We start from the raw sequence: 23,013 nt of genomic DNA on the forward strand, positions 1-23,013 counted from the left end.
ATTGATTCATTGTTGCTGTGTGGGCTTTTCTCCAGTTGCAGCGATTTGATCTCTGGTTTCTCTGCCTTTTCTAAAACCAGCTGGAACATCTGGAAGTTCACGGTTCACGTCCTTTGAAGCCTGGCTTGGAGAATTTGGAGCATTACTTTACTAGCGTGTGAGATGAGTGCAATTGTGCGGTAGTTTGAGCATTCTTTGGCATTGCCTTTCTTTGGGATTGGAATGAAAACTGACCTTTTCCAGTCCTGTGGCCACTGCTGAGTTTTCCAACTTTGCTGGCATATCGAGTGCAGCACTTTCACAGCATCATCTTTCATCTTTCAGAATTTGAAATAGCTCAACTGGAATTCCATCATCTCCACTAGCTTTATTCAAAGTGATGCTTCCTAAGGCCCACTTGACTTCACATTCCAGGATGTGTGGCTCTAGGTGAGTGATCACACCATTGTGATTATCTGGGTCATGAAGATCTGTTTTGTACAGTTCTTCTGTGTATTCTTGCCACCTCTTAATAACTTCTGCTTCTGTTAGGTCCATACCATTTCTGTCCTTTATTGTGCCCATCTTTGCATGAAGTGTTCCCTTGGTATCTCTCATTTTCTTGAAGAGATCTCTAGTCTTTCCCATTCTGTTGTTTTCCTCTATTTGTTTGCACTGATTGCTGAGGGAAGCTTTCTTATCTCTCCTTGCTATTCTTGGAACTTTGCATTCAGATGGGAATATCTTTCCGTTTCTCCTTTGCTTTTCACTTCTCTTCTTTTCACAGCTATATGTAAGGCCTCCTCAGACAGCCATTTTTTGCATTTCTTTTCCATGGGGATAGTCTTGATCCCTGCTCCTGTACAAAGTCACAAACCTCAGTCCAGAATTCATCAGGCACTCTATCAGATCTAGTCCCTTAAATCTATTTCTCACTTCCACTGTATAATCATAAGGGATTTGATTTAGGTCATACCTGAATGGTCTAGTGGTTTTCCCTACTTTCTTCAATTTAAGTCTGAATTTGGTAATAAGGAGTTCATGATCTGAGCCACAGTCAGCTCCTGGTCATGTTTTTACTGACTGTATAGAGCTTCTCCATCTTTGGCTGTGAAGAATATAATCAATCTGATTTTGGTGTTGACCATCTGGTGATGTCCATGTGTAGAGTCTTCTCTTGTGTTGTCGGAAGAGGGTGTTTGCTAGACCAGTGCGTTCTCTTGGCAACACTCTATTAGCCTTTGCCCTGCTTCATTCTGTACTCCAAGGCCAAATTTGCCTGTTACTCTAGGAGTTTCTTGACATCCTATATTTGCATTCCAGTTGCCTATAATGAAAAGGACATATTTTGGGGGGTGTTAGTTCTAAAAGATCTTGTAGGTCTTCATAGAATCGTTGAGCTTCTTCAGCGTTACTGGTTGGGACACAGACTTGGATTCCTGTGATACTGAATGGTTTGCCTTGGAAACGAACAGAGATTATTCTGTCAATTTTGAGATTGCCTCCAAGTACTGCATTTCGGACTCTCTTGTTGATCATGATGGCTACTCCATTTCTTCTAAGGGATTCCTGCCCATAGTAGTAGATATAATGGTCATCTGAGTTAGATGACCAGTCCCCTTTAGTTCGCTGATACCCAGAATGTCGACGTTCACTCTTGCCATCTCCTGTTTGACCACTTCCAATTTGCCTTGATTCATGGACCTAACATTCCAGGTTCCTATGCAATATTGCTCTTTACAGCATCAATTTTGTCAGTTATACCACAGTAAAGTTGAAAAGCTTTTCTTTCATTTAATTACACTAGGCACATTGGGAGTTATTCCATTGCTCATTTTAGGCACTTGATCTCGTGCTTAAAATACGTATTTACATTTTTATTTCTGAACACGTACACATTCTCCTCCTCCTTTACAAAAGACAAAGTTCTAACGGTGCTTCACCTGAACTCTGGGCACTCATATACACGTGTGTGGGCATGCGCACGGCTCTCTCCATGCACACGTGTGGGTGTGTTTGTGCGTGCAAGTGTGTGTCTGTGTACTTTTCCAAAGCTCATTTTTGGCCATGCGTTCCTCTCTGTTGCATCTCACTGTCTCTCTGCCATCTCTTAGTATCCCTTTCTGTGTGAAAACAGTCAGTATCTAAGAACTTGCACCTCTGGAAATGCCTTCTCTCACCGTCATTCTCTTTTTAACAAGTTGCTTGAGAACACTCTATTTGGAATCCAGCGTGTGACTCAAGTACTAGGAGAGGAAAACGCTTGTGAAGGTTAAGGGCCCCATGCCCTCAGAGCCCACCTCCTGTCTCAGGACCTGGCGGGTTGAGGCTGAGGCACGGCCCACACTGGGAGGCTGAACCTCCTGGAAGCTGGGGATGTGCTCTGCATGAAGCTCTCACTTCTGCCCCTTGCAAGTACTCCGACTCAGGGGAACTCTTCCTGGTTAATTCCCTGACGGCATGGCTCCAGTATCCATAGCGCCCCCTTTTGGTAGGGGGCAGTCTGCTCCCTGTGGGCTGGTCATTCTCTTGATAATCTGCGTTTTCCACAGGAAGTAGTTTCAGGACATTTTTAGGGCCTCAGTCCAGTCCGCTTTGATTTTCCTTTTTTTATTTCAAATTTACTTAAAAGAGAATTAACTGTTTCAAATTGTATAATTCAGCGCGAAATAATTTTTAAATTTAACCTGCAGTTTCTCAGTTTACTATGAAAGGTCAAGATACAGATGTTACTTCCATTTACTTTTACAAATATGTAGTTAATTAACCTATTGTTGACGTCGCTGCGCCACACAGGCTCTCCGTTGCAGGGTGTGGGGTCTTTAGCTCAAGTGTGCCGTGTCTGGATCCCTGGCCGCTGATCCCGCCCAGGCCCCTAAGTATGAGCACCGAGTCTCAGTCAGGAGCCCAGCAGGGCGGCCCTCGGGTGTCACGTGCACATGCATGAGTCCCAGCCCTTCGCACGTCGGTTCTCCTCAGTAAAGGAGGCTCCGTTATTTGCTTCCTCAGCCGTTGCCGTCTGTCGTGAGCGTCTTCCCATCTGACACTTACAACAGATACCACACTGGCCGTCAGCACAGGCCCGCCTCTCCTGAATCTCCCTGTCTGCACTCTGTGCTGCACTCTGGACCATTTCCTCAATGCTTTGCTCCGACTTCATACGGGGCCGCTTAGCTGCCTTCTTGGCTGCATGACTTTTTAACGTGTTGAATCTTCTGTATTGTTCACGTTGAAAATTTTCACCTCTTTTCAGTGACCACCTGTTCTACAAAATAATCCACATGCTTGCCTCCCTTTATTTTTCTGTGACCATGGTTCCCTCTGTGTGTCCACATGGGTGGAAACCTTACTCTGACCCCGAGATGATCCCTGCCGCCGGGGCCACACCGGCGACCTCTCATGCTTTGCTGTGGTTCCCCTCCATTTGGGGAACTTTCTTTCTGCCCTTGTCTGTGGCTACGTGTTTCAGAAACACTCTCCAAGCACGTCTCAGTGTTAGAAGGAGAGGAGGCTCTGGGTGGGTACCACACTCACCCACTTTGGTGCAGTCACAGCCCGCAGCCCTTCACGTCCACCCTCTCCTGCTGTCACCTCATCTGGAAATTGACCATGACGACGGCAGCAAGAGCCTGCAGCCCCTCTGAGGGCTGGGGTCGGGACAACAGGCAGAGAAGGAACCTCAGGTGCCGAGAAAGGGCACCACCGCCCCAAGGTACATGAGCAGCGGGTACACGTTTATAGGAGCATCTGTTTTCCAACGGAGTGAGAGCTCTGACCCCAATCAATACTCCCTAAAGCTTGCAGGTGACGACAAGACCGGGAGGACACTGTGCCCAAGGACCCCGGGGCCCTGAGGAGGCAGGAGGCACCCAGGGGCTTGTTCCCAGGAAGGCGGGCTGGACGGTGATGCGATACAGAGAGACGCCCTGAAGGGGGCTGCCATGGGGGAAACCCACACCCCGGGGCAGTGGAGGAGTCAGTTTCCTTCCTTATTCCCTGAAGCCTCCTCTGGGCTCTCGGCCACATGGACTCCACTGAGCCCAGGGACACTCTGATCATTTGTCCCTCATAAAGAGCAGATTTGTGGACACAGAGGGGAAGGAGAGGGTGGGATGAATGGAGAGAGTAGCATGGAAATGCGCACACCAGCACGTGTAAAACAGACCACGGGGGAATGTGCCCTGTGACTCAGTGAGCTCACACAGGGCTCTGTACAACCCAGAGGGGAGGGAGGTTCTAGAGGGAGGGCACGTGACACACATGGCCGATCCATGCTGATGCATGGCAGAACCAGCACCATATTGTAAAGTAATGATGCAGCAATTTAAAAAAAAAGTGTGTCTCTGGGTATCTGAGCCCTGTGGGCAGCAAGAGACAGCATCCTCCCCAAAGCATCTCCAGCGCCTGCAGACCCCGTCCACGGAGAGGACCCCCAGGGACCTGCTGATGGGCGGGCAGAGGAGGAAGCAGACCCCGAGGGGAGGCTCTCAGAGGGAAGGACATGCCCTGCTTGACCACACCTGAAACGGGTGTCTCAGGAACACACTGGGACTGTCACAGGAACAATGACTGGCTTTCAAGAAGAGGCTGTTCCCCTTCCTGTGGGGACACTGATGTGACAGCCACGTGACAGGAAGCCCCAGCCCCAGAGAGGACACACCCTGTGGTCCGTCTGTCCGGAGGACACCCAGGTCTCCTCCATCCTCACAGCCTGGACCGCAGGGAAGAGACGCCATGGCCCCCGCGCTCCCTGCCCTGCTCTGCCTTGGTGAGATGGGAGGGGCAGGGGGAGCCCTGGTCTGGAGGGACCCCCCAGCCAGCCTACTCCGTCAGGGGACCCCAGGGCCCAGGAGACTCCCCGGGTGGAGAAGCGTTGCTCAGAGCTGAGGGCACACCTCTCACAGGGCGCTCTCTTCCAGGGCTGAGTGTGGGCCTGAGGACCCAGGTGCAGGCCGGTGAGTCTGTCCGGGGGCCCAGCTCTCTCCTCTCGTGGGGACAAGGTCACCCCCAGGCCATGGGCAGGGGGAGGGCAGCCCGGGGGTTATGGAGGGGGAGTCTGGGAGGTCTGGGCTGAGAGCCAGGACCTGGGGGAGACTCCTGGTGAGCCCACCTCTGATTTCCTTCCAGGGACCCTCCCCAAACCCACCATCTGGGCTGAGCCGGGCTCTGTGGTCTCCTGGGGGAGCCCCGTGACCATCTGGTGTCAGGGTCCCCCGGGGGCCCAGGAGTTCCATCTGGATAAAGAGGGAAACCCAGTTTCATGGGACAGACAGAAACCCCTGGAGCCCGGGGACAAGGCCAAGTTCTCCATCCAAAACATGGGACAGGACCACGCAGGGAGCTATCAGTGCTACTACGGAACCCGCACTGGCCGGTCAGAGCACAGTGACCCCCTGGAGCTGGTGGTGACAGGTGAGGGATCTAGGGGGCCTCGGGCTCTGCCCTCAGGAGGGGGTCTGCTCTCAGGGGCTGTCCCTCTCACAGCACAGCCCTGGGTGGGGGGAGGAGAGGGTGGGGGCCCCACGGAACCAGCTGCCTCCTTCTCTCCTAGGACCCTACGGCAAACCCAGCCTCTCAGCCCTGCCGAGCCCTGTAGTGATGTCGGGAGGGAATGTGACCCTCCAGTGTGGCTCCCGTTGGGGATTTAACAGATTCCTTCTAACCAAGGAAGGAGAAGACGAGTCCTTTTGGGGCCTGGATGGACAGCGAACCCCCGACGGGCAGACCCAGGCCCTGTTCCCCGTGGGCCCCATGACCCCCGGGCATAGGTGGACGTTCAGATGCTACAGCTTTTACAGGCACACCCCCCGGGTGTGGTCAGCCCCCAGCGACCCCCTGGAGCTCCTGGTCTCAGGTGAGGAATCCTGTCCTGACCCCATACATTTGTGCAGACAAGACAACGTACTGGGGTCTCTGCTCCCAGGGGAGCCCCTGTGAGAGGGTGGGGAGAGGAGCGTGGGGCTCACAGGACAGACACACAGACTGAGACACGGCGAGGCCTGGGGCCGGGCCGGGAGAGGGGGTCCACAGGGGAAGCGGTCCCTACAACCCAGCGCGTGTCTCTCCCCAGGGCTGTCTGGGAAGCCCTCCCTCCTGACCCCGCAGGGCCCTGTCGTCACCTCTGGACAGAACTTGACCCTCCAGTGTCGCTCTGACGTTGGCTACACCAGATTCGCTCTGTCCAAGGTGGGGGGACAGGACCTCCCTCAGCGCCCTGCCCAGAGGCCCCAGGGGGGGCTCTCTCAGGCCGACTTCCCCCTGGGCCCGGTGGGCACCGTCCACAGGGGCCAGTACAGATGCTACGGTGGACACGGCCTCTCCTCCGAGTGGTCGGCCCCCAGTGAGCCCCTGGAGCTGCTGGTGGCAGGTGAGGAGCCAGCGGGTCAGTCGGGGACCAGACTCTGCACAGGCCCCACTGGGGAGCCCCAGGGATGATGCTGGGACCAGGGGAAGGGGTCCCGGGGAGGGACAGAGAGACAGGGGTTGGGGAGGGGAGAGACTCTGAGAAACAGAGACAGCGCTGAGGGGCCAGAGAGGCCCGCGGAGTCTCGCTCAGAACCAGGCCCGGCGCCCGCACCCCCTTCCTCTCTGCAGGATGGCTCAGAGACAGCCCCTCCCTCTCGGTGCGGCCGGGCCCCACGGTGGCCCCCGGGGAGAATGTGACCCTGCTGTGTCAGTCAGGAGAGAGGACGGACACCTTCCTTCTGTCCAAGGAGGGGGCAGCCGATCGCCCCCTGCGTCTGCGCTCCCAGGACCAAGACGGTCGGTACCAGGCCGAGTTCTCCTTGAGCCCTGTGACCTCAGCCCACGGGGGCACCTACAGGTGCTACGGCTCACTCAGCACAGACCCCTACCTGCTGTCACAGCCCAGTGAGCCCCTGGCGCTCGTGGTCGCAGGTGAGGCCCAGTCTGTCCGTCTCACTCAGCAGCTCGGGGCTCTGCCCTGGGAGCGCAGGGCGGTGGTGGAGGAGGGGGCGCTGAAGGAGGGCCCCCTGAGGGAGGGGCCTCAGAGCCCGCGCCCCGCCCCTTCCTCCCGCACTGGGGTCCCGGAGGGGCAGGTGGTCAGTGGGAGGGTCTCGGGGAGGCCACAGGGCCGTGCAGGGCAGAGGTGGGTGAGGTGGGGTCCTCCGGTCAGCCCGGCGAACGCCTTCCTGGGCTCATTCCCAGGACCCAGTCTCCCAGCCACAGTCCCAGATCCGAACCTGGGGAGTCTCGGGGCTCTCTGCTCAGGGGAGACAGCCCACCCCAGGGCATTTTAACATTCTCAGGGAGGACAAGGCCCCTCAGATCGTCAAGGGGCGGCGGGGAGTCAGGCAGAGATGGCGCCAGAGCCACAGGCTGCAGGGGCCTGAGGCTGCTGGATGGGGTTCAGTCTGTGGAGAAGCAGGTCCGCCCCCACCACATCCTGCCCCCGGAGGCTACAGGGATCACCTCCTCCTGCGGGCAGAGTCCAGCTGGCAGACACAGAGGGCTGAGCGAGCGTCTGTAGGGGGAGGTGGATCCGTGGGAGCCACGGTTGGGTCCCACCTCGGGACCCCACAGACCACCGATCAGGGGCGGGGTCCCACCCCAGGACCCTGCAAACACCACTCAGGGGCGGGCCCCACCCCGGGACCCCACAGACCACTGCTCAGGGGAGTGCCCCACCCCACCCTGTGCTGTCGGAGCTCCTTCAGCTCAGGGTCCTGACAGGAACGTCTGAGACAGTAAGATAGAGAGACCCCAGGAGTCTCCCGAGGAGGACACGGCCCACCCACAGCCTCCCTTCACGACACTCGGGCTCGGCTGATACCCTCCCCCAGCACCGCTGTCAGACCAGCGAGTGTGAACAAGGACAGCGTCCCTGTCGGGTTGGGCTCGGGGCCGCGTCTTCTCACGGGAGGCCGGTGCCCTGGGCACACACAGTGGGTAACGGGGCCGGCGCTGACCTGTGCACCCTCACCCCAGACTACACGGTGCAGAATCTCACCCGGATAGGCCTCGCGGCTTCGGTCCTGCTGCTCCTCGGGATCCTTCTCTGCCAGGCTCGGCACGACCACGGAGGAGCCCGAGACGCAGCCGGAGCTGAGCAACGGGACCCAACACTGCCCAGAGCCCAGGAGCCTGGGACGCGAGCTTCTGGTGTAGGAGCTTCTGGATGAGCCTCTGACCCTGGGGGAGAGATGAGCCGCAGGGTGGGAGGAGGCCCAGGCGGGTCGGCCTCTGCTCACAGGGCCCCCTCCCTCCTGGGGAGGATGCCCCAGCTCCCGGCTGCTCTCACCCCTGGCCCGAGGCGCATCCCACATGGCAGGGGTGGTTCCTCACCCTGCATGCCCGCAGGCTCTGTCCACTCGCATGGAGGACGTGAGCCTCATTGTTCATGCCCGCCGTCTCTGGTGTGCGCAATGACCTCCATCTCTTCTCAGAAACAGAATGCTGTTAAAGTAACTGAATAAATGGGTTAAATGGGGCCCTGTTTGGAACAGTTGGATCCTAAACTCTTCCCTGAGCCCCCTCTGGACCCTGCATGCCCCTCCTCCTTGTCCGAGGACACCCGCTGTAGTCTCTCCAGAAACACTGTCAGTGTGAAGGGACACCCTGGCGTTTGAAGTGACCATCAGGGCTACACTGGTAAATGAGCTCAGGAATATATCGTTTTGTAAAGAGCCCTGATATGGGGTTTCCCTGGTGGTGAAGAATCTGCCAGCCAATGCAAGAGACACGGGTTCAATCCGTGATCCTGAAGACCCCACACACCAGGGAGCAACTGAATCCATGAGCCGCAGCGACAGAGGCTGGCACGTCCTGGAGCCCGCACACCACCAGAGAGGCCAGTGCTGCAGAAGCCCAGACACCAAAGCGAGGGAACAGCCCCACTCACATAACCAGACACACCCCCGCAGCAACACAGACCCAGCATAGACAAAATCATCAGGCAATAAATGCTTAAAGGGCCCAGTGTGAACTGTGTGTCTCTTTGGGGCCAACGCACTCTGTTGCCAACCTCAAGGAGCCTGGGTGAACGCGCTGAAGGCCGGGTGGGAAGGAAGGAGCAGGTGGACTTTCCTACAAGCCGAGTCTGGTGCAGCCAGCCCCCACTGATGGCCCCATGGGCACAGATGTGTCCTTCTCATTACAATCACATAGGATCATCTCCACCTCAGTTTTATGCCCCAGGGACCCTGAAATGAGATGCCCACCTCCTAGTTCATCTGTAAGAGAGGAAAAGAGAAAACCATGGAGGAGACAAGGCTGACTCTGACGAATCCCAGCACATCATGGGTAGGGGTACTCATCAGCCCGGTCAATCTGGAGAGTCGACAGCAACTCTCAGTTAAAGGGAAGAGACACAGCGCTGGCCCACAGTTGTATAACCCAGAGGAAGATGCGTGCACAGCCATGCGTGTACAAGGAGAAAAAGGACACGTGGGTTGTTCACAGTAGAAAAAGTTACAGAAATCACTTTCACCAAAATGAATGGTTTGGTGTGTATATATGCGACAGAATTTTATACAAAAAATGCACAAAGCTGGACTGCTACAGGAACACAGGTCAGTTTTCAAGCATGATGGTGAATAAGTGAAACACGACCGTAGGAGTCCAGTCCATGACATCAAATTCAAAAGGGAACAACGTGGGACTCAATACACAAAATAAGAACTGAGATGGGAGGAACAAGAGCTGCTACCGGGTTTCCCTGGTGGCTTGGCGGATAAGAATCCAGCCGCCAACGCAGGGACGTGGGTTCCATCCCTGCTGCGAGAAGATCCCGCTCAGGCTGCAAATGCTGAGCCCGCGGGCCCAAAGCCGTGCCCTGCGACAAGACACGTCACCAAAGCGAGGAGCCCAGGCACCACAGAGAAGGGAAAACCCTCCTGTGCTCAGCTAAATGGGAGGAAAGCCCCTGGGCAGGGAGGAAGACCCAGCACCATCCTCTGTCGCTCAGGCCTGTCTGACTCTTTGAGACACCATAGACAGTAGTAGCCCACCAGGCTCCTCTGGGCAGCAAGGAAGACCCAGCACCATCCTCTGTCCCTCAGTCATGTCTGACTCTGTGACCGCATGGACTGTAGCCCACCAGGCTCCTCTAGGCAGCGAGGAAGACCCAGCACCATCTGTCCCTCAGGTGTGTCTGACTCTGTGCGACCACATGGACTGAGGCCACCAGGCTCCTGTGTCCATGAGATTCTCTTACTGGAGTGGGTTGCATTGCCCTCCTCCAGGGGATCTTCCCCACCAAGGGATCAAACTCAGGTTTCCCAAGTAGCAGGCAGATTCTTTACCATCGGAGCCACCAGGGAAGTCCAGCACCGCCAAAACTAATAAATTTTTAAAAAATGATACCTCAGAGATACAAAAGTTTATAAGAGAGTACTAAGAACCACTGTGTGCTCAGCCATCCGACAGCAAACCTGGAAGACATGCACGAGTCTCTAGAGACACACAGCCCACCAGAACGGAGGCAAGAAGACCCAGACAGCCTGAACAGACCGGCCAATGGAAGCGACACAGAATCTGTAATAACACCAATTGAAACTCCATGCAAACCAGAGGCCAGAACTGGATGGCTTCACGGAGGACTTCTACCAAACTGACAAAGAGGAACTTATATGACCCTCTTCACACTCTCCCAGGAGACTGAAGAGGACGAAACACTCCCAAAGTCCTTCTATGAGCCACCGTCACGCCGATACCTAAACCAGACAAAGACACAATCAAAAAAGAAGTTACAGAACAGAGCGCTTTATGAACATACACGCAAAATGGGCAACAAAATATTAGCTAACCGAATTCAACAACACACAAAAAGAATCACACACCATGATCAACTTGGATTCATACCAGAGTCACAAGGATAATTCAACATGTGCAAATCGATCAATGTAAGTCACCACATCAACAAGAGAAAAGACAAAACAACATGCTCGTCTTAACAAGTTCAGAGAAAGCACTGATAAAATGCAACATCCATTCATCATAAAAGGTCTCGCCAAAGTGAGTACAGAGGGAAGACATCTCAACGTAATAAAACCGACTTATGACAAGCACACAGTCAACACAGTCCTCAAAGGTGACAAGCGGAAAGCCTTTCTAGAACTCTGGGACAAGGTAAGGACGCCCAGTCTCACCATTTGTGTTCAGCACACCACGGGAAGTCCTAGTCAGAGCAATCAGGCAAGGAAAAAAAGGATTCAACTTGGGGCAGGAAGGAGGCAAAACTGTCCCTGTATGCAGATGACGTGATACTGCATTTACAAAACCCTGAAGACTGCACACACAAACTGCAGAACCGAGGGAGGGGGCACCTGGTCTGGGGAGTGGGCAGGTGGGTTGTCTGGGTCTGCAGTCTCTTCGTGTGTGTGTGTGTCTGTGTCTGCGTGCCCGCGCGTGTGCTCAGTCATGTCCAACTCTTTGTGACTCCACAGACAGTAGCCTGCCAGGCTCGTCTGTCCATGGATTCTCCAGGTAAGAATACTGAGGTGGGCTTCCATGTCCTTCTCCAGGGGATCTTCCCCACCCAGGGATTGAACTCGAGTCTCTGCACCTCCTGTGCTGGCAGGCAGATTCTTTACCCCTGAGCCACCTGGGGAGCCTGAGTGCAGCCTACCATCACTCCGTTTCTCTCATTCGAAAACGGCGCCCAATACCTGCTTACTCTTCTCGGTTTTCCCTGTGTATGTGGACTATCAGGGCTTCCCAGGGGGCACTAGTGGTTAAGAGCCCCCTGCCAGTGCAGGAGACGTAAGAGACTTGGGTTCAATCCCTGGGTGGGGAAGATCCCCTGGAGGAGGGCATGGCCACCCCCTCCAGTATTCCTGCCTGGAGAATCCCATGCACAGAGGAGCGTGGCAGGCTACAGGCCGTGGGGTCCCAAAGAGTCAGACATGGCTGTAGTGACTGAGCACGCACATTAGTTAACTATCGTTTCTGTTTTCCATTTCTGGCCTCACTGTGACACATTTCAGAAATTTTAATCAGCGCTTTAAGCAAGATGGCAGATCGGGAAGTCCCAACCTTCATCTCACACAGAAACACTGATAAACTGGGATTATTTGGGCCTAATGACCTTTAAGCAAACTGAAGAATCCAGCTAGTGAGCTGCAACACCTCGGATGAGCAGAAAAAGCAAGACGAACCACTTCAAAAGGATAAACAGCAGGTTCTATTTCCCTGTCTCCCCTCCCACAAGCTGGCAGAGCTCAGCGCTGAGAGGACCCTCCTTGGGCCCAGGCCCCTCCTCCTCAGGACAGTGGATGCAGCCGTGCCACGTCCCCAGGCTCCAGGCCGCTGCCTCAGGGACCGCCTCGCTGCTCGGCTCACGAGAGCACCAGGCCACAGACACACGTGGGGCCGCAAAGCAGGAGGAGAAGAGACGGGGCTCTGTGCGGCCTGCTCAGCCTTGGGGGTTAGAGGAGCACGGAATCCTCAGACTTCTCCCTCAGGGCAGGGGCACGACGGGGCGGGGGCACCGCATCGTTGCCCCGGACGGGAGGGTGGGGGAGCCTCATGTCCACAGAGCACGTCTCTGAGGCTCCAGAATCTCTAACTGGGCTGGGGGCAAAATCCCACCATATATCCAAGAGGAGGCGGCTGCTTCTCCCAGCGCACAGACAGCAAAGCAGAGCCACAAGAAACACTGAGAATCGGGAACCATGACTCTGCCCAGGGAAGCAGAGAAATGGCAAGAAAATGGGAGATCTATGAGCTCCCTTATCACGGAAAACAGTTGTCCTGAAGCAGCTCAGTGAATTGATCTTCCACAAGGTGCCAAGCACAGAGAATGGTAAAGGACACTGCCTTCAATAAACGGTGCTGGAAGACCTGCTTCTGCTGTTGCTGTGGCTAAGTCGCTTCAGTTGTGTCCGACTCTGTGCAACCCCATAGACGGCAGCCTGCCAGGCTCCCCCGTCGCTGGGATTCTCCAGGCAAGAACACTGGAAGGGGCTGCCATTTCCTTCTTCAATGCATGAAAGTGAAATGTGAAAGTGAAGTCGCTCAGTCGTGTCTGACTCTATGCGACCCCATAGACTGCAGCCTACCAGGCTCCTCCGTCCACGGGATGCTCCAGGCAAGAGTACTGGAGTGGGGTGCCGTGGCCTTCTCCTGCTGGAAGAGGTAGATAACAGTAATTGTCTTAAAGAGCTTCAGTGAACTGATCTCCCACTGGGGTGCCCAGAACACAATGGGAAAATCCCTTCAATAAACGGTGCTGGGAGAGCCAGATGACAGCAGGCAGGAGGGTGAAGCTGGACCCTCAGCTCAAACTATAAGTGAAATCATCTCAAAACGCAGCAGAGACACAGGGCCTGGAACCATGAAAGAACAAGAGGAAGACACAGGGGGAGCGTCGTGACATGGTGTGGACAAGGGTTCTTTGTATATGACACCAAAAGCACAGGCAGCAAAGACAGAACCAGACCAGGGGCAGTCCGGTAAACAAAACCCACACAACAAAGGAAACAGTCACAGGAAAGGCAATGGGTGCAATGGGAGAAGATGTGTGCAAACCACACATCTGATAAGGAGCTACTTCTCAAATATACAAGGAGCTCACACAAGTCAACCCAAAGTAACACCAACCCGGTTTTTAAATGGGCACAGGACCTGAACAGGTATCTCTCAAAAGACGACGTCCAAATGACCAAACAGACATGGAAAGGTGCTCAACATCCACCAGTCCTCAGGAGAGCACACGCCAGAGCCAGTGAGATGTCACTGCACGTGTTACACACACTCGACTCCCAGGAAAAAGACAGGTGCTGCCAAAATGCGGAGGGAAGAGAACCTTGTGCATGGTGGTTGGGAAGGCATCAGTGCAGCCACCGTGGAAAGCAGTGTGGAGTTTCCCCAAAAAACTAAATGTAGAACCACCTACCACATGATCCAGCAATTCCCTCCAGGGTATGTAGCCAAAGAAGAAGCCAGGACCTCAGAGACGTATCTGCACTCCTGTGTTCTGCAGCGCTGTTCCCAGTAGCAGGATGCGGCCACAACCTGGATGTGTGTCGATAGATAAAAGCACAAAGAAAATGCCAGACACACACACAATGGAGTCTCACTCAGCCTTTAAAAAAAGGGAATCCCTCCTTTTGAGACAACATGGGTGAAGCTGGAGAACATTATGCCGAGTAAAGTAAGCCAGACACAGACAGGCAAACGCAGCAGGAGCTCACTGAGTGTGGAATCTAAAACAGACTCGGTGAAATGTAGGAGAATGTAGTCCCCAGAGGCTGGGAAGGGGATAACGGGGAGGTGCTGGTCACGGGGAACAAAGTTTCCTGGACACCGATGAGTAAGTTCTGGAGACCTGATGTGCACCGATGTGACTAGAGCTGACAGTACTATACTGTAGACTCAATCCTGCTCGGAGGGTATTAATCTCCTTAATAGCCAAAGGAGATTTCACCGTTAATGACGTCAGTGTTTCTCTAGATATGAGAAGATGCAAGAATTGGAACTCATAAAATCTTGTCCTGAAAAGACCTAACTATCTGGAGGCCTGTTCTGCCAGTTTTTCCCAGAGCACAGAGTGCCTCAATCATGGTTTTCATTCAGGGGCATTGAAAGTCAGCAGTTGCAGTGGTCATGATTTAATCTTTGTAGATGTAGATGGCAAATGTCAGTTTTCAGTTGGCAGAGCCCCCTTTTGCTCATAAACTTGACCAACAGTATCCAAAATTCTCTGGACCACCTGTCTTGTTAGCCTCTTGGTCCAGGAAAATATTCCCTCTTGTTGCTTCTTCCCATATCTAGAGTTACACCGTTACCATCATTGATCTTATGTGGCACTATATATTATTCTATTAGAGCCCTCAGACACTCATTTGACAGTGTAAGAAACAGTAATTTTGTGAAACAGGTGAAATGCAAATAACATAGCCAGCACTCTTAGTAAAGTCACAAGTAAGACTTAAGTTAAGAGCGTCCATTAGATGTAGCCCAGTAGATCTCAGGTCATCTGACTTAGTCTGCTCTGTAGAATGTTTATCTTCCAGGGAAATTGTATATTGGCACCGTCTACAAGGCACATAGCCCCGTTTTCTAGTGTTACTAGACTGATTGTCCTTAGTATGATTTAATTGTTTCCAGCACAGAGGAGACCTTAAACCTAAATTACCATAGCCTGGTGTTATCTATATAAATCCGTCCCATAATTATGGGAGATTTTTCCTCCTTTGCTGAAACTTTTCTTGTTACTCTGATTGAGCTTGAGTAATAGAAAAAAGGTCAAATTTATGGCCAGAGTCAGAGCAGTATTTTTAATTGGCCCAGTGAGGTGCCGGGAGCCAGCATGGGAGTTCCCACCCATGACAAGGTCATGCAGGAGAGCCCCGACAGGCAAGGCGAGTCAGGGCTCGAGGGGCCCTCTAGACCTGCCTGAGCGTCTACCCCAAAACCAGAATCTGTCTGTTTTACTATTTTATGACTTTTACCAACTCCTCTGATATTCACGGGGGGCTATCCCTGACCACCTTTCTCTGTAAGAAAATCAACCCGACCACCTCTCTCTGAAGAAAATCAACTTAGAGCTCTAGTTAATAAGTCTCCTGGGCATAATAGAAGTGTTTCAATTCAAACCCCTCTGATGACTTTCTAGCTTGCCTGACAGGTTTGTTTGGACTCCTGCAGCTACGCATGTGATTGTTCACAGCCTCCCAACCACGAGAGGCACGGGAAGCTTAAGATATGCTAATAATGCAGAGCTTCTCAGAGAGTTAAAATTGTTAGAATAGAACTAGTAGAGGATTTCTTTGTTGAGCTAATGCTTGCTGCCAAGTTTCCATATCCCTTACCTATTGTGTCCCTGGGAGTGTATTGATTAATATAGTTGGTATATAGAAATGTAAGTAGTAGCTTTAATGTTTGTAATCTTGGACCCTTGAGTTAATTCTTTTCTTGTTATAACCCACCACACTTTTGCCCTATAGGAATGCAACTTTATCTAATGCTGTCAGAGGGTGGCGCCTGACTTTAGAATAATCACCTTTAGAGAAAATAAGTTTTCTGATTGACTAACCATTATTCAGAAGAAAGGGTCATAAAATGTTAACAGGCCTCCTGGCCAAAAGATGATGTAAATCACCTAAATCCTTTGCATATGATAAGTTTGCAGAAAGAAAGCCTGGCTTCGATATAGAGTCAAGGACTGCTGACCTTGCATGACTCTACACCCCCTATTATCATCTATGCACAACTCAAGGTATAAAAGCTACTTTGGAAAATAAAGTTGTGGGCCATGCTCATCAAGCTTGGTCTCCCCATATAGTTCTTTCTTGCTTCCTTTTCTCTCCTTTTCTTCTCTGTTCTTCCTTCAGGATGAATGATTGGAGCATGGGGGCTCTCTGAGACGACTTACTTGCCTGGGCTTCTAAGACCCACTTGAGAAGGTGCTTAAGGTGGCGCACCTTCAGCGATTCGAGAGAGCGCCTGTGGCCTCTGTGGTCAGAGCAAGTTTGGTGTCACAAACTATTAGTTTCCCACATAAACCAGTCAGGTCAAGCCTCTGTCTCTCCCCTTTGCTATCCTTTTCGCCAACGCCGTCCTCCCGAGGGAATCCCTGGATCCAACCGGGGCTGGACCCCGGTAGTGAGGTGATCCCATCTAGTAATATCACAGTAACCTGAATATGACTATAATTTTTAAAGTAAATTTTCTCAGGGCCAACCAGCTAGAGTCTTGTAGTAGAGAAATTTAACAAGGTAACCCAGAACTAGACACAGGTAATTGGCCAAAAACCCAACAATTGAATTGATTTCTAAAACTAGCATGGAATCAGACCTATGATAGAAAAGTCTTTATTTATATGCAAAGGTCTAAGAAGTCAAGAAAACATAAATGATGATACGACTCATGTCCAGCATCTTGGGCAAGCTGTCTACCTCTGATGTCGTTGCCTTCTCATCCTGGTGTAGTGTAGTTTCTCCTGCTTAAGCATCATTTTAAGGTGAGATCAGGTCAGCTGTCTTCTCTGTAAACCAATCCAGTGTAGGGGCCTTTGGATGTGGGAATTAATCTAAGAATTAATTTCCCTTCAGTTTCATTGTGCATGAGCTAGTTAAGAGTACCTGGTAAAAAAAAGTCCTTCCATCCAGGTTGGAGACAGACCCTTAAATTATGTCTTTTTCCAGTCCTGGTTGCAGGTCATGAGGCATCTGGTCTTCATCCAAAGATAGATTACTGAGATAAGCTTCAGAAACAAACTTAGGGTGTTCTTTAAGAATTCAATTAAATTGTACATTAATATCACATAACAGCCAAGAACTATCTAAGAGGTGAGTCTTACTAGATGCAGACCTCCATTAACAAACTGGGATTTAACATTGTTTGGAAATATCTTTTTCTCCCTAAAGTTACCCTCATTGTTATCAAATATAACCAAATGAAGGCTAGCTTGTTTGCAAAATAGGTCTGTTCTCACTAATTTTGGTCTGATGATTTTTATAACCATAATTGACTATAGACTTTTTATTTTGCTGAAACATTTATAGAGTCTCAGACTGAACTTTTAAAATAAAACACGGCTGGGAAACTCACACCAAAGACTTATCACAGATTTTGCCTAACAAATCTAGGTGAATTCTTCCCTTTTTTAAGGTCTCAAAAAATTCTTGAGATTTTTGTACCCGTGAGATAACTTTCCTAACTCATTTGATAAACTTACTGGAAACCTAAGAATTTCCAATTTTTTGGAGGAGTCAGATAGAGAGAAAACATAATTGTTTTGTTTGTAACATTTAATTTTATCAAAGTATTGTCCTAATTCGTTTGAGAGGAAGGTTTTCCCTACTCCCTGAAAACCCGTAATTTTTCAGAGAGAAACCGTAAAAGTTATAAACATATTCGCTGCTTCTTTCAGTGCTTTTGTTAACTTTTGTGAAGTCATCAGGTTTTCTATTCGAATACCAGGACATATCAGAATGTTAAGAACTCCATATAATTTCTAGGGTATCTTATTAGTAATTAGTACTTTTACCATACATTTTAACATGAGTCGATTTGATAATTTGATCATTTGATAATCTTTTTCATGTAATTTAACCAACCAAATAAACACAGTTTAATATCTCTCTTGGGATGTTTCAGGGGCCCTCTGAAGCACCCCAAAGTTAGCTAGAGGTCAAAAGAACTTCAAAAGAATTCGATTTAGGAAGTTTTATCAAAAAGATCAATTAAAAGGGTTTAGAACATTTGGTCAGATTTAGTCAACCTCGATGGGTGCATCATTTAGCTTGTTGATATGTCACAATGGGTGTAAATACCAAGGTTCAAGGTCTAGTGAAAGGCAGCTCCGCCATCTTGGACCTAGTTGGCTCTAACCAGTTTTCTTATGGCTGTGTCATTCCTAACAAAATCCATTTATCTAACTAATTGTAATCCAATTTTAGATAATCTGATCGTAACTCTCTTTAGTATTTTTCACACCTTTTTCTTTCTTTTTTTTTTTATATACTGAAAACACACTTCCTACTTTCCTTTAGCAATCAAGAACTAACTTTTATATTAGCATTTTATAGATTGGTGAGCATAAATACCAGTGATAATTTCTAAAACCCTTGCTTTCTTAGAACATTTTAGGATGGCACCAAACATAGGTCAATTAGGTATTTAATACTGAATATTTCCCAGTTCTCATGAACCTGGAATTTATTGTTTAATTTAGAATTATTTGATTTGTAAGTGCTTACCTTTTTTAAGCCAGTTAAATAGACCTCATTTACAAATAACCTCAAAAATATTACCCAGACACAAAGACAAACCAAGACATATTTAGACATACACAGTGCAAGATCTAGCTTCATTTTCTAAGTTTAGTCATGAATTAGATATTACAATATAAAATTTACTAGTTTATTAAAAAAACAGTTGAAATAAATAAAAAATTTAAAGTCTTTTTCCCCTTTTCCCTCAGTCTCAGGAATTAGAGATGGTCTAGATACGTGTTCCTGAGAGCCCTCAAGGCACAGGGAAAGGCACTCAAGTTCTAACAAAATGGAGGCAGGTCTAAACCAAATGGTGGCCAGACAAAGCAAAATGGCCATCAAAAATCACAACACAGAACACAGAGTTAAAACACACACATATACCTGGCAGTCCTCATCAGACACTCCCTTAAATACAAGACACTTCCCCTAAATACAAGAATATAGTCTCTCAGAAAACCTCCTGTAGAGACATAGAACGTCAGATCAAAGATTTCAAAGGGAGGAAAGGAAGCCAGGTTGAAAGAAGAAGGTGGGGAGGCTGGAGAGGGGGCAAAAGGGGTGGCCTTAAAGACGTCTCCTGCCACCAACAGACACCCAGGCGTTATGGGACGTTTCCCTCGGCTTCCAGAGAAGGGAGGACTGGAATTCGGCCCTACCAGAAATCAGACCAGACCAGAATCAGAATTCGAGTTCTCTGCCAAGAGGAGGTGATCAGTCTCCAATCCTCAGCTCAGGCTGAGGGCCCTTCAACCAGTATCCTGCATCCAGGACCCGGGGACTAGAAAAACAAGGAAGGATAGGAAGGGTAAAGGAGAGGAAAGAGAGAGGGAAGGGGAGAGAGGTCAATAAAGTCTCTTGTTCCTTACTGGTCGGGGCACTCTGGCCAGTTGTCCATGTCAGGAGAAGACCAGGGATAAAAGGGTCCCAGTTGCGGCCACTGGGTCTGGTCCATTGTCTGGCAAGCTGGCCCCTGAGTACCCCGAGTGGTCAGGATGTCAGTCTCAGCCAAGAAGAGTCCCCACCAGAGTTGCCATTTGTTGCAGGAAGGAGGACCCCTTCCAGGGCCCGAAACTGGGCTCTTGTCTAACACTCGGAAATGAATTGTCCGAGGAGACACATGTGCTGACAAAGCAAGAGATTTTATTGGGAAAGGGCACCCGGGTGGAGAGCAGTAGGGTAAGGGAACCCAGGAGGACTGCTCTGCCATGTGGCTCACAGTCTCAGGTTTTATGGTGATGGGATTAGTTTCCGGGTGGTCTTTAGCCAATCATTCTAATTCAGAGTCTTTCCTGGTGGCGCACGCATCGCTCAGCCAAGATGGATGCTAGCGAGAGAGATTCTGCAAAGTGGACGGACAAGTGGTGTCTCCTTTCGACCTTTCCCAAACTCTTCACGTTGGAGGTGGCTTATTAGTTTCGTATTCCTTATCAGGATCTCCTGCCATAAAACAACTCGCGCAAATGGTTACTATGGTGCCTGGCCAGGGTGGGCCGTTTCAGTCAGTGTGCTTCCCCTAAAAGAACCACTTCAAAAGGATAAACAGAGCAGGTTCTGTTTCCCTGTCTCCCCTCCCACAAGATGGCAGAGCTCAGGGCTGAGAGGACCCCCTTTGGGCCCAGGCCCTCTCCTCTCCGGGAGAACAGTGGGTGCAGCCGTGCCACATCCCCAGGCTCCGGGCCGCTGCCTCAGAGACCGCCTTGCTGCTCAGCTCATGAGAGCACCAGGCCACAGACACACGTGGGGCCACAAAGCAGGAAGAGAAGAGACGGGGCTCTGTGCAACCGGCTCGGCCTCAGGGGTTAGAGGAGCACGGGCTCCTCAGACTTCTCCCTCAGGGCAGGGGCTCAACGGGGTGGGGGCACAGCATCATCTCCCCAGACGGGAGGGCAGGGGAGCGTCATGTCACAGAGCACGTATCAGAGGCTCCACAATCTCTAACTGGGCTGGGGGCAAAATCCCACCATAAGTCCGAACGGAGGCGGCTGCTTCTCCCAGCAGAAAGACACCAAAGCAGAGCCACAAGAAACAGCGAGAACCAGGAGCCGTGACTCTGCCCAGGGCAGCAGAGAAACCCCAAGAACCGGGAACCGTGACTCTGCCCGGGGCACCAGAGAAACACCAAGAACCGGGAACCGTGGCTCTGCCCAAGGCAGCAGAGAAACTGCAGGAAAATGGGAGATACATGAGCTCCCTTATTATGGAAAATAATTGTCCCGAAGCAGCTCAGAGAACTGATCTTCCACAAGGTGCCCAGAGCACAGAAGGGGAAAGGACAGTCCCTTCAATACACGAAGCTGGAAGAGCCAGATGACAGCAGGCAGGAGGGTGAAGCTGGACCCTCAGCTCACACTATACATGAAATCATCTCAAAACGCAGCAGAGACTTAAACACAGGGCCTGAAACCATGAAAGAACAAGACGAAGACACAGGGGGAACGTCGTGACATGGGTGTGGACAAGGTTTCTTTGGATATGACACCAAAAGCACAGGCAGCAAAGACAGAACCAGACCACGGGGAGTCCAGTAAATAAAACCCACACAACAAAGGAAACAGTCACAGGAAAGGCAATGGGTGCAACGGGAGAAGATGTGTGCTGCTGGGGGCCGGCATGAGGACCTCCACCCATGGCAAAGGTCATGAGGAAGGAGGCTCGACATACACAAAGGCGGGATCGAGCCTCGGGAGTCCCCCTGGAAATTCTCGAGCATCTATCCCCTAACCGGAGCCTGCCTACTTTACTACTTTGTGCTCTCACCTACACCTCTGACTTTACGGGGGGCTGTCCCCCACCACCTCTTTTGGAGAAGGAGTTAACTTAGAGCTCCAGTTAATAATAATTCCTGGGCGTGATAGGAGTGTTTCAACCTACAAACTCCTCTGAAGGTTCTCTATCCTGCCTGACAGGCTCGTCCGGCCACATGTGATTGCTCACAGCCTCCCAACCGTGAGAGGCACGAGATGCTTTAAACCTTCTAAAGACAGGTTCTTTAGAGAAGTTAGAAAACTATTAGTATAGTATAGTGGGCTGATTAGAAATTGTATTGGTGAAGGATATTTCATTTGTTGAGCCAATGTTTGCTGCTAAGTCTCCACATCCCCTGCCGTTAATGAATATATAGAAGAAATAAGTATTAACCTTTGATATTAATCATGTTAGAACTTAGGCTAAGCAAATTCTTTCCTTACTTAAAACCCACTACACCCTCACCCTATAGGAATATAACTTTATCTGGTACCTTCGGAAGGTGGCGTCTGTTTCAAAAATAATCACCCGTGGAGAAATAAGTGTTCTGGTTGACTGACCGCTGTCACAAGGAGAGGGTCATAAATTGTCAGCAGGCCCCCCTGGCCAGAAGATGATGTAATACCCCTAAGACCTCTGTATACATTTGTATGAAGCACCTGACTTTGATCCCCACGTGACTTTTGTATAACATCTCAGTGTATAAAAACAGACCCTGGAAAATAAAGAATGGGATCAGTTCCTCGAAATACTGGTCTCCCCATGTCGTTCTCTCTCTCAAACTCTGGCTGAGTTTCCATCTGGAGCACGGAGCCCGCCATGCTTACTAATTATGCCTGGGCTTCTAAGATATGACCAGGGAGGCCTCAGTGTCTCCTCTCCTTCAGGAGAACGGAAGGATGCCTGTGGCCTACATAAGTGGTGCAAGCTTCTTGTCTTGAAGTTTTATTGGTTTCCCGTGTAAACCAAGCTACTCAGCCTCTTTTCTCAACTGAATTTTCCAGCTGAGCTATCCTCATTCTATTACTCTTTATATCTCTAATTAATATTTAATTAAAGCCAGTGTATCCAGTGAACTCGCCAAAGCCGTCTCCCCTTCGAATACCCTGGATCAGCCGGGGCTGGACCTCAGCAGTGTGCAAACCACACATCTGATAAGGAGCTACTTCTCAAATATACAAGGAGCTCACACAACTCAACGTAAAGTAACACCAACCCGGTATTTAAATGGGCACAGGACCTGAACAGATATCTCTCAAAAGACGACGTCCAAATGACCAAACAGACATGGAAAGGTGCTCAGCATCCATCAGTCCTCAGAGGATCACACGCCAGAGCCAGTGAGATGTCACTGCACGTGTTACAGACACTCGACTCACAGGAATAAGAGAAGTGCTGCCAAAATGCAGAGAGAAGAGAACCTTGTGCATGGTGGTTGTGAAGGCAGTCGGTGCAGCCACTGTGGAAAACAGTGTGGAGTTTCCTTAAGAAACTAAAAACAGAACTACCACATGACCCAGCAATTCCACTCCAGGGTATGTATCCAAAGAAGAAGCTGGGACCTCACAGACGTATGTGCACTCTTGTGTTCTGCAGCGTTGTTCCC

The 23,013-nt window shown here is 50.7% G+C and overlaps 1 protein-coding gene across 3 annotated transcripts; it reads left to right on the forward strand.

Annotated features, from left to right (window-relative positions):
* The first annotated feature begins 4,602 nt into the window (after nucleotides 1–4,602).
* Nucleotides 4,603–8,913, forward strand: LOC147354697 (leukocyte immunoglobulin-like receptor subfamily A member 6). 3 transcript variants are annotated; one of them, XM_086354667.1, is made up of 7 exons: nucleotides 4,604–4,747; nucleotides 4,899–4,934; nucleotides 5,107–5,391; nucleotides 5,531–5,833; nucleotides 6,050–6,346; nucleotides 6,693–6,876; nucleotides 7,927–8,054. In XM_086354667.1, the coding sequence occupies exons 1-6, from the start codon at nucleotides 4,714–4,716 to the stop codon at nucleotides 6,851–6,853; spliced, it is 1,116 nt and encodes a 371-aa protein (XP_086210793.1). In that variant the 5' UTR covers nucleotides 4,604–4,713; the 3' UTR covers nucleotides 6,854–6,876; nucleotides 7,927–8,054. The 3 variants fall into 3 exon arrangements, with proteins under 3 accessions (XP_086210795.1, XP_086210793.1, XP_086210794.1); XM_086354668.1 differs by having other exon boundaries at nucleotides 4,605–4,747; nucleotides 6,574–6,876; nucleotides 7,927–8,254; XM_086354669.1 differs by lacking the exons at nucleotides 6,050–6,346; nucleotides 6,693–6,876 and having other exon boundaries at nucleotides 4,603–4,747; nucleotides 7,927–8,913.
* Nucleotides 8,914–23,013: the final 14,100 nt, after the last annotated feature.

The sequence above is a fragment of the Bos grunniens genome, chromosome 18 (assembly GCF_055505025.1).
Source record: "Bos grunniens cultivar Pamir isolate PY7600 chromosome 18, Bosgru_T2T1.0, whole genome shotgun sequence".
Lineage (NCBI taxonomy): Eukaryota > Metazoa > Chordata > Mammalia > Artiodactyla > Bovidae > Bos > Bos grunniens.

Excerpts from the sequence above, each read along its gene's own strand:
- LOC147354697 (XM_086354668.1), top strand. The coding sequence starts at position 4,714 with ATGGCCCCCGCGCTCCCTGCCCTGCTCTGCCTTG. Across the intron at positions 4,935-5,106 it reads GAGGACCCAGGTGCAGGCCG|GGACCCTCCCCAAACCCACC; the intron begins GTGAGTCTGTCC and ends ATTTCCTTCCAG. Across the intron at positions 5,392-5,530 it reads CCTGGAGCTGGTGGTGACAG|GACCCTACGGCAAACCCAGC; the intron begins GTGAGGGATCTA and ends CTTCTCTCCTAG.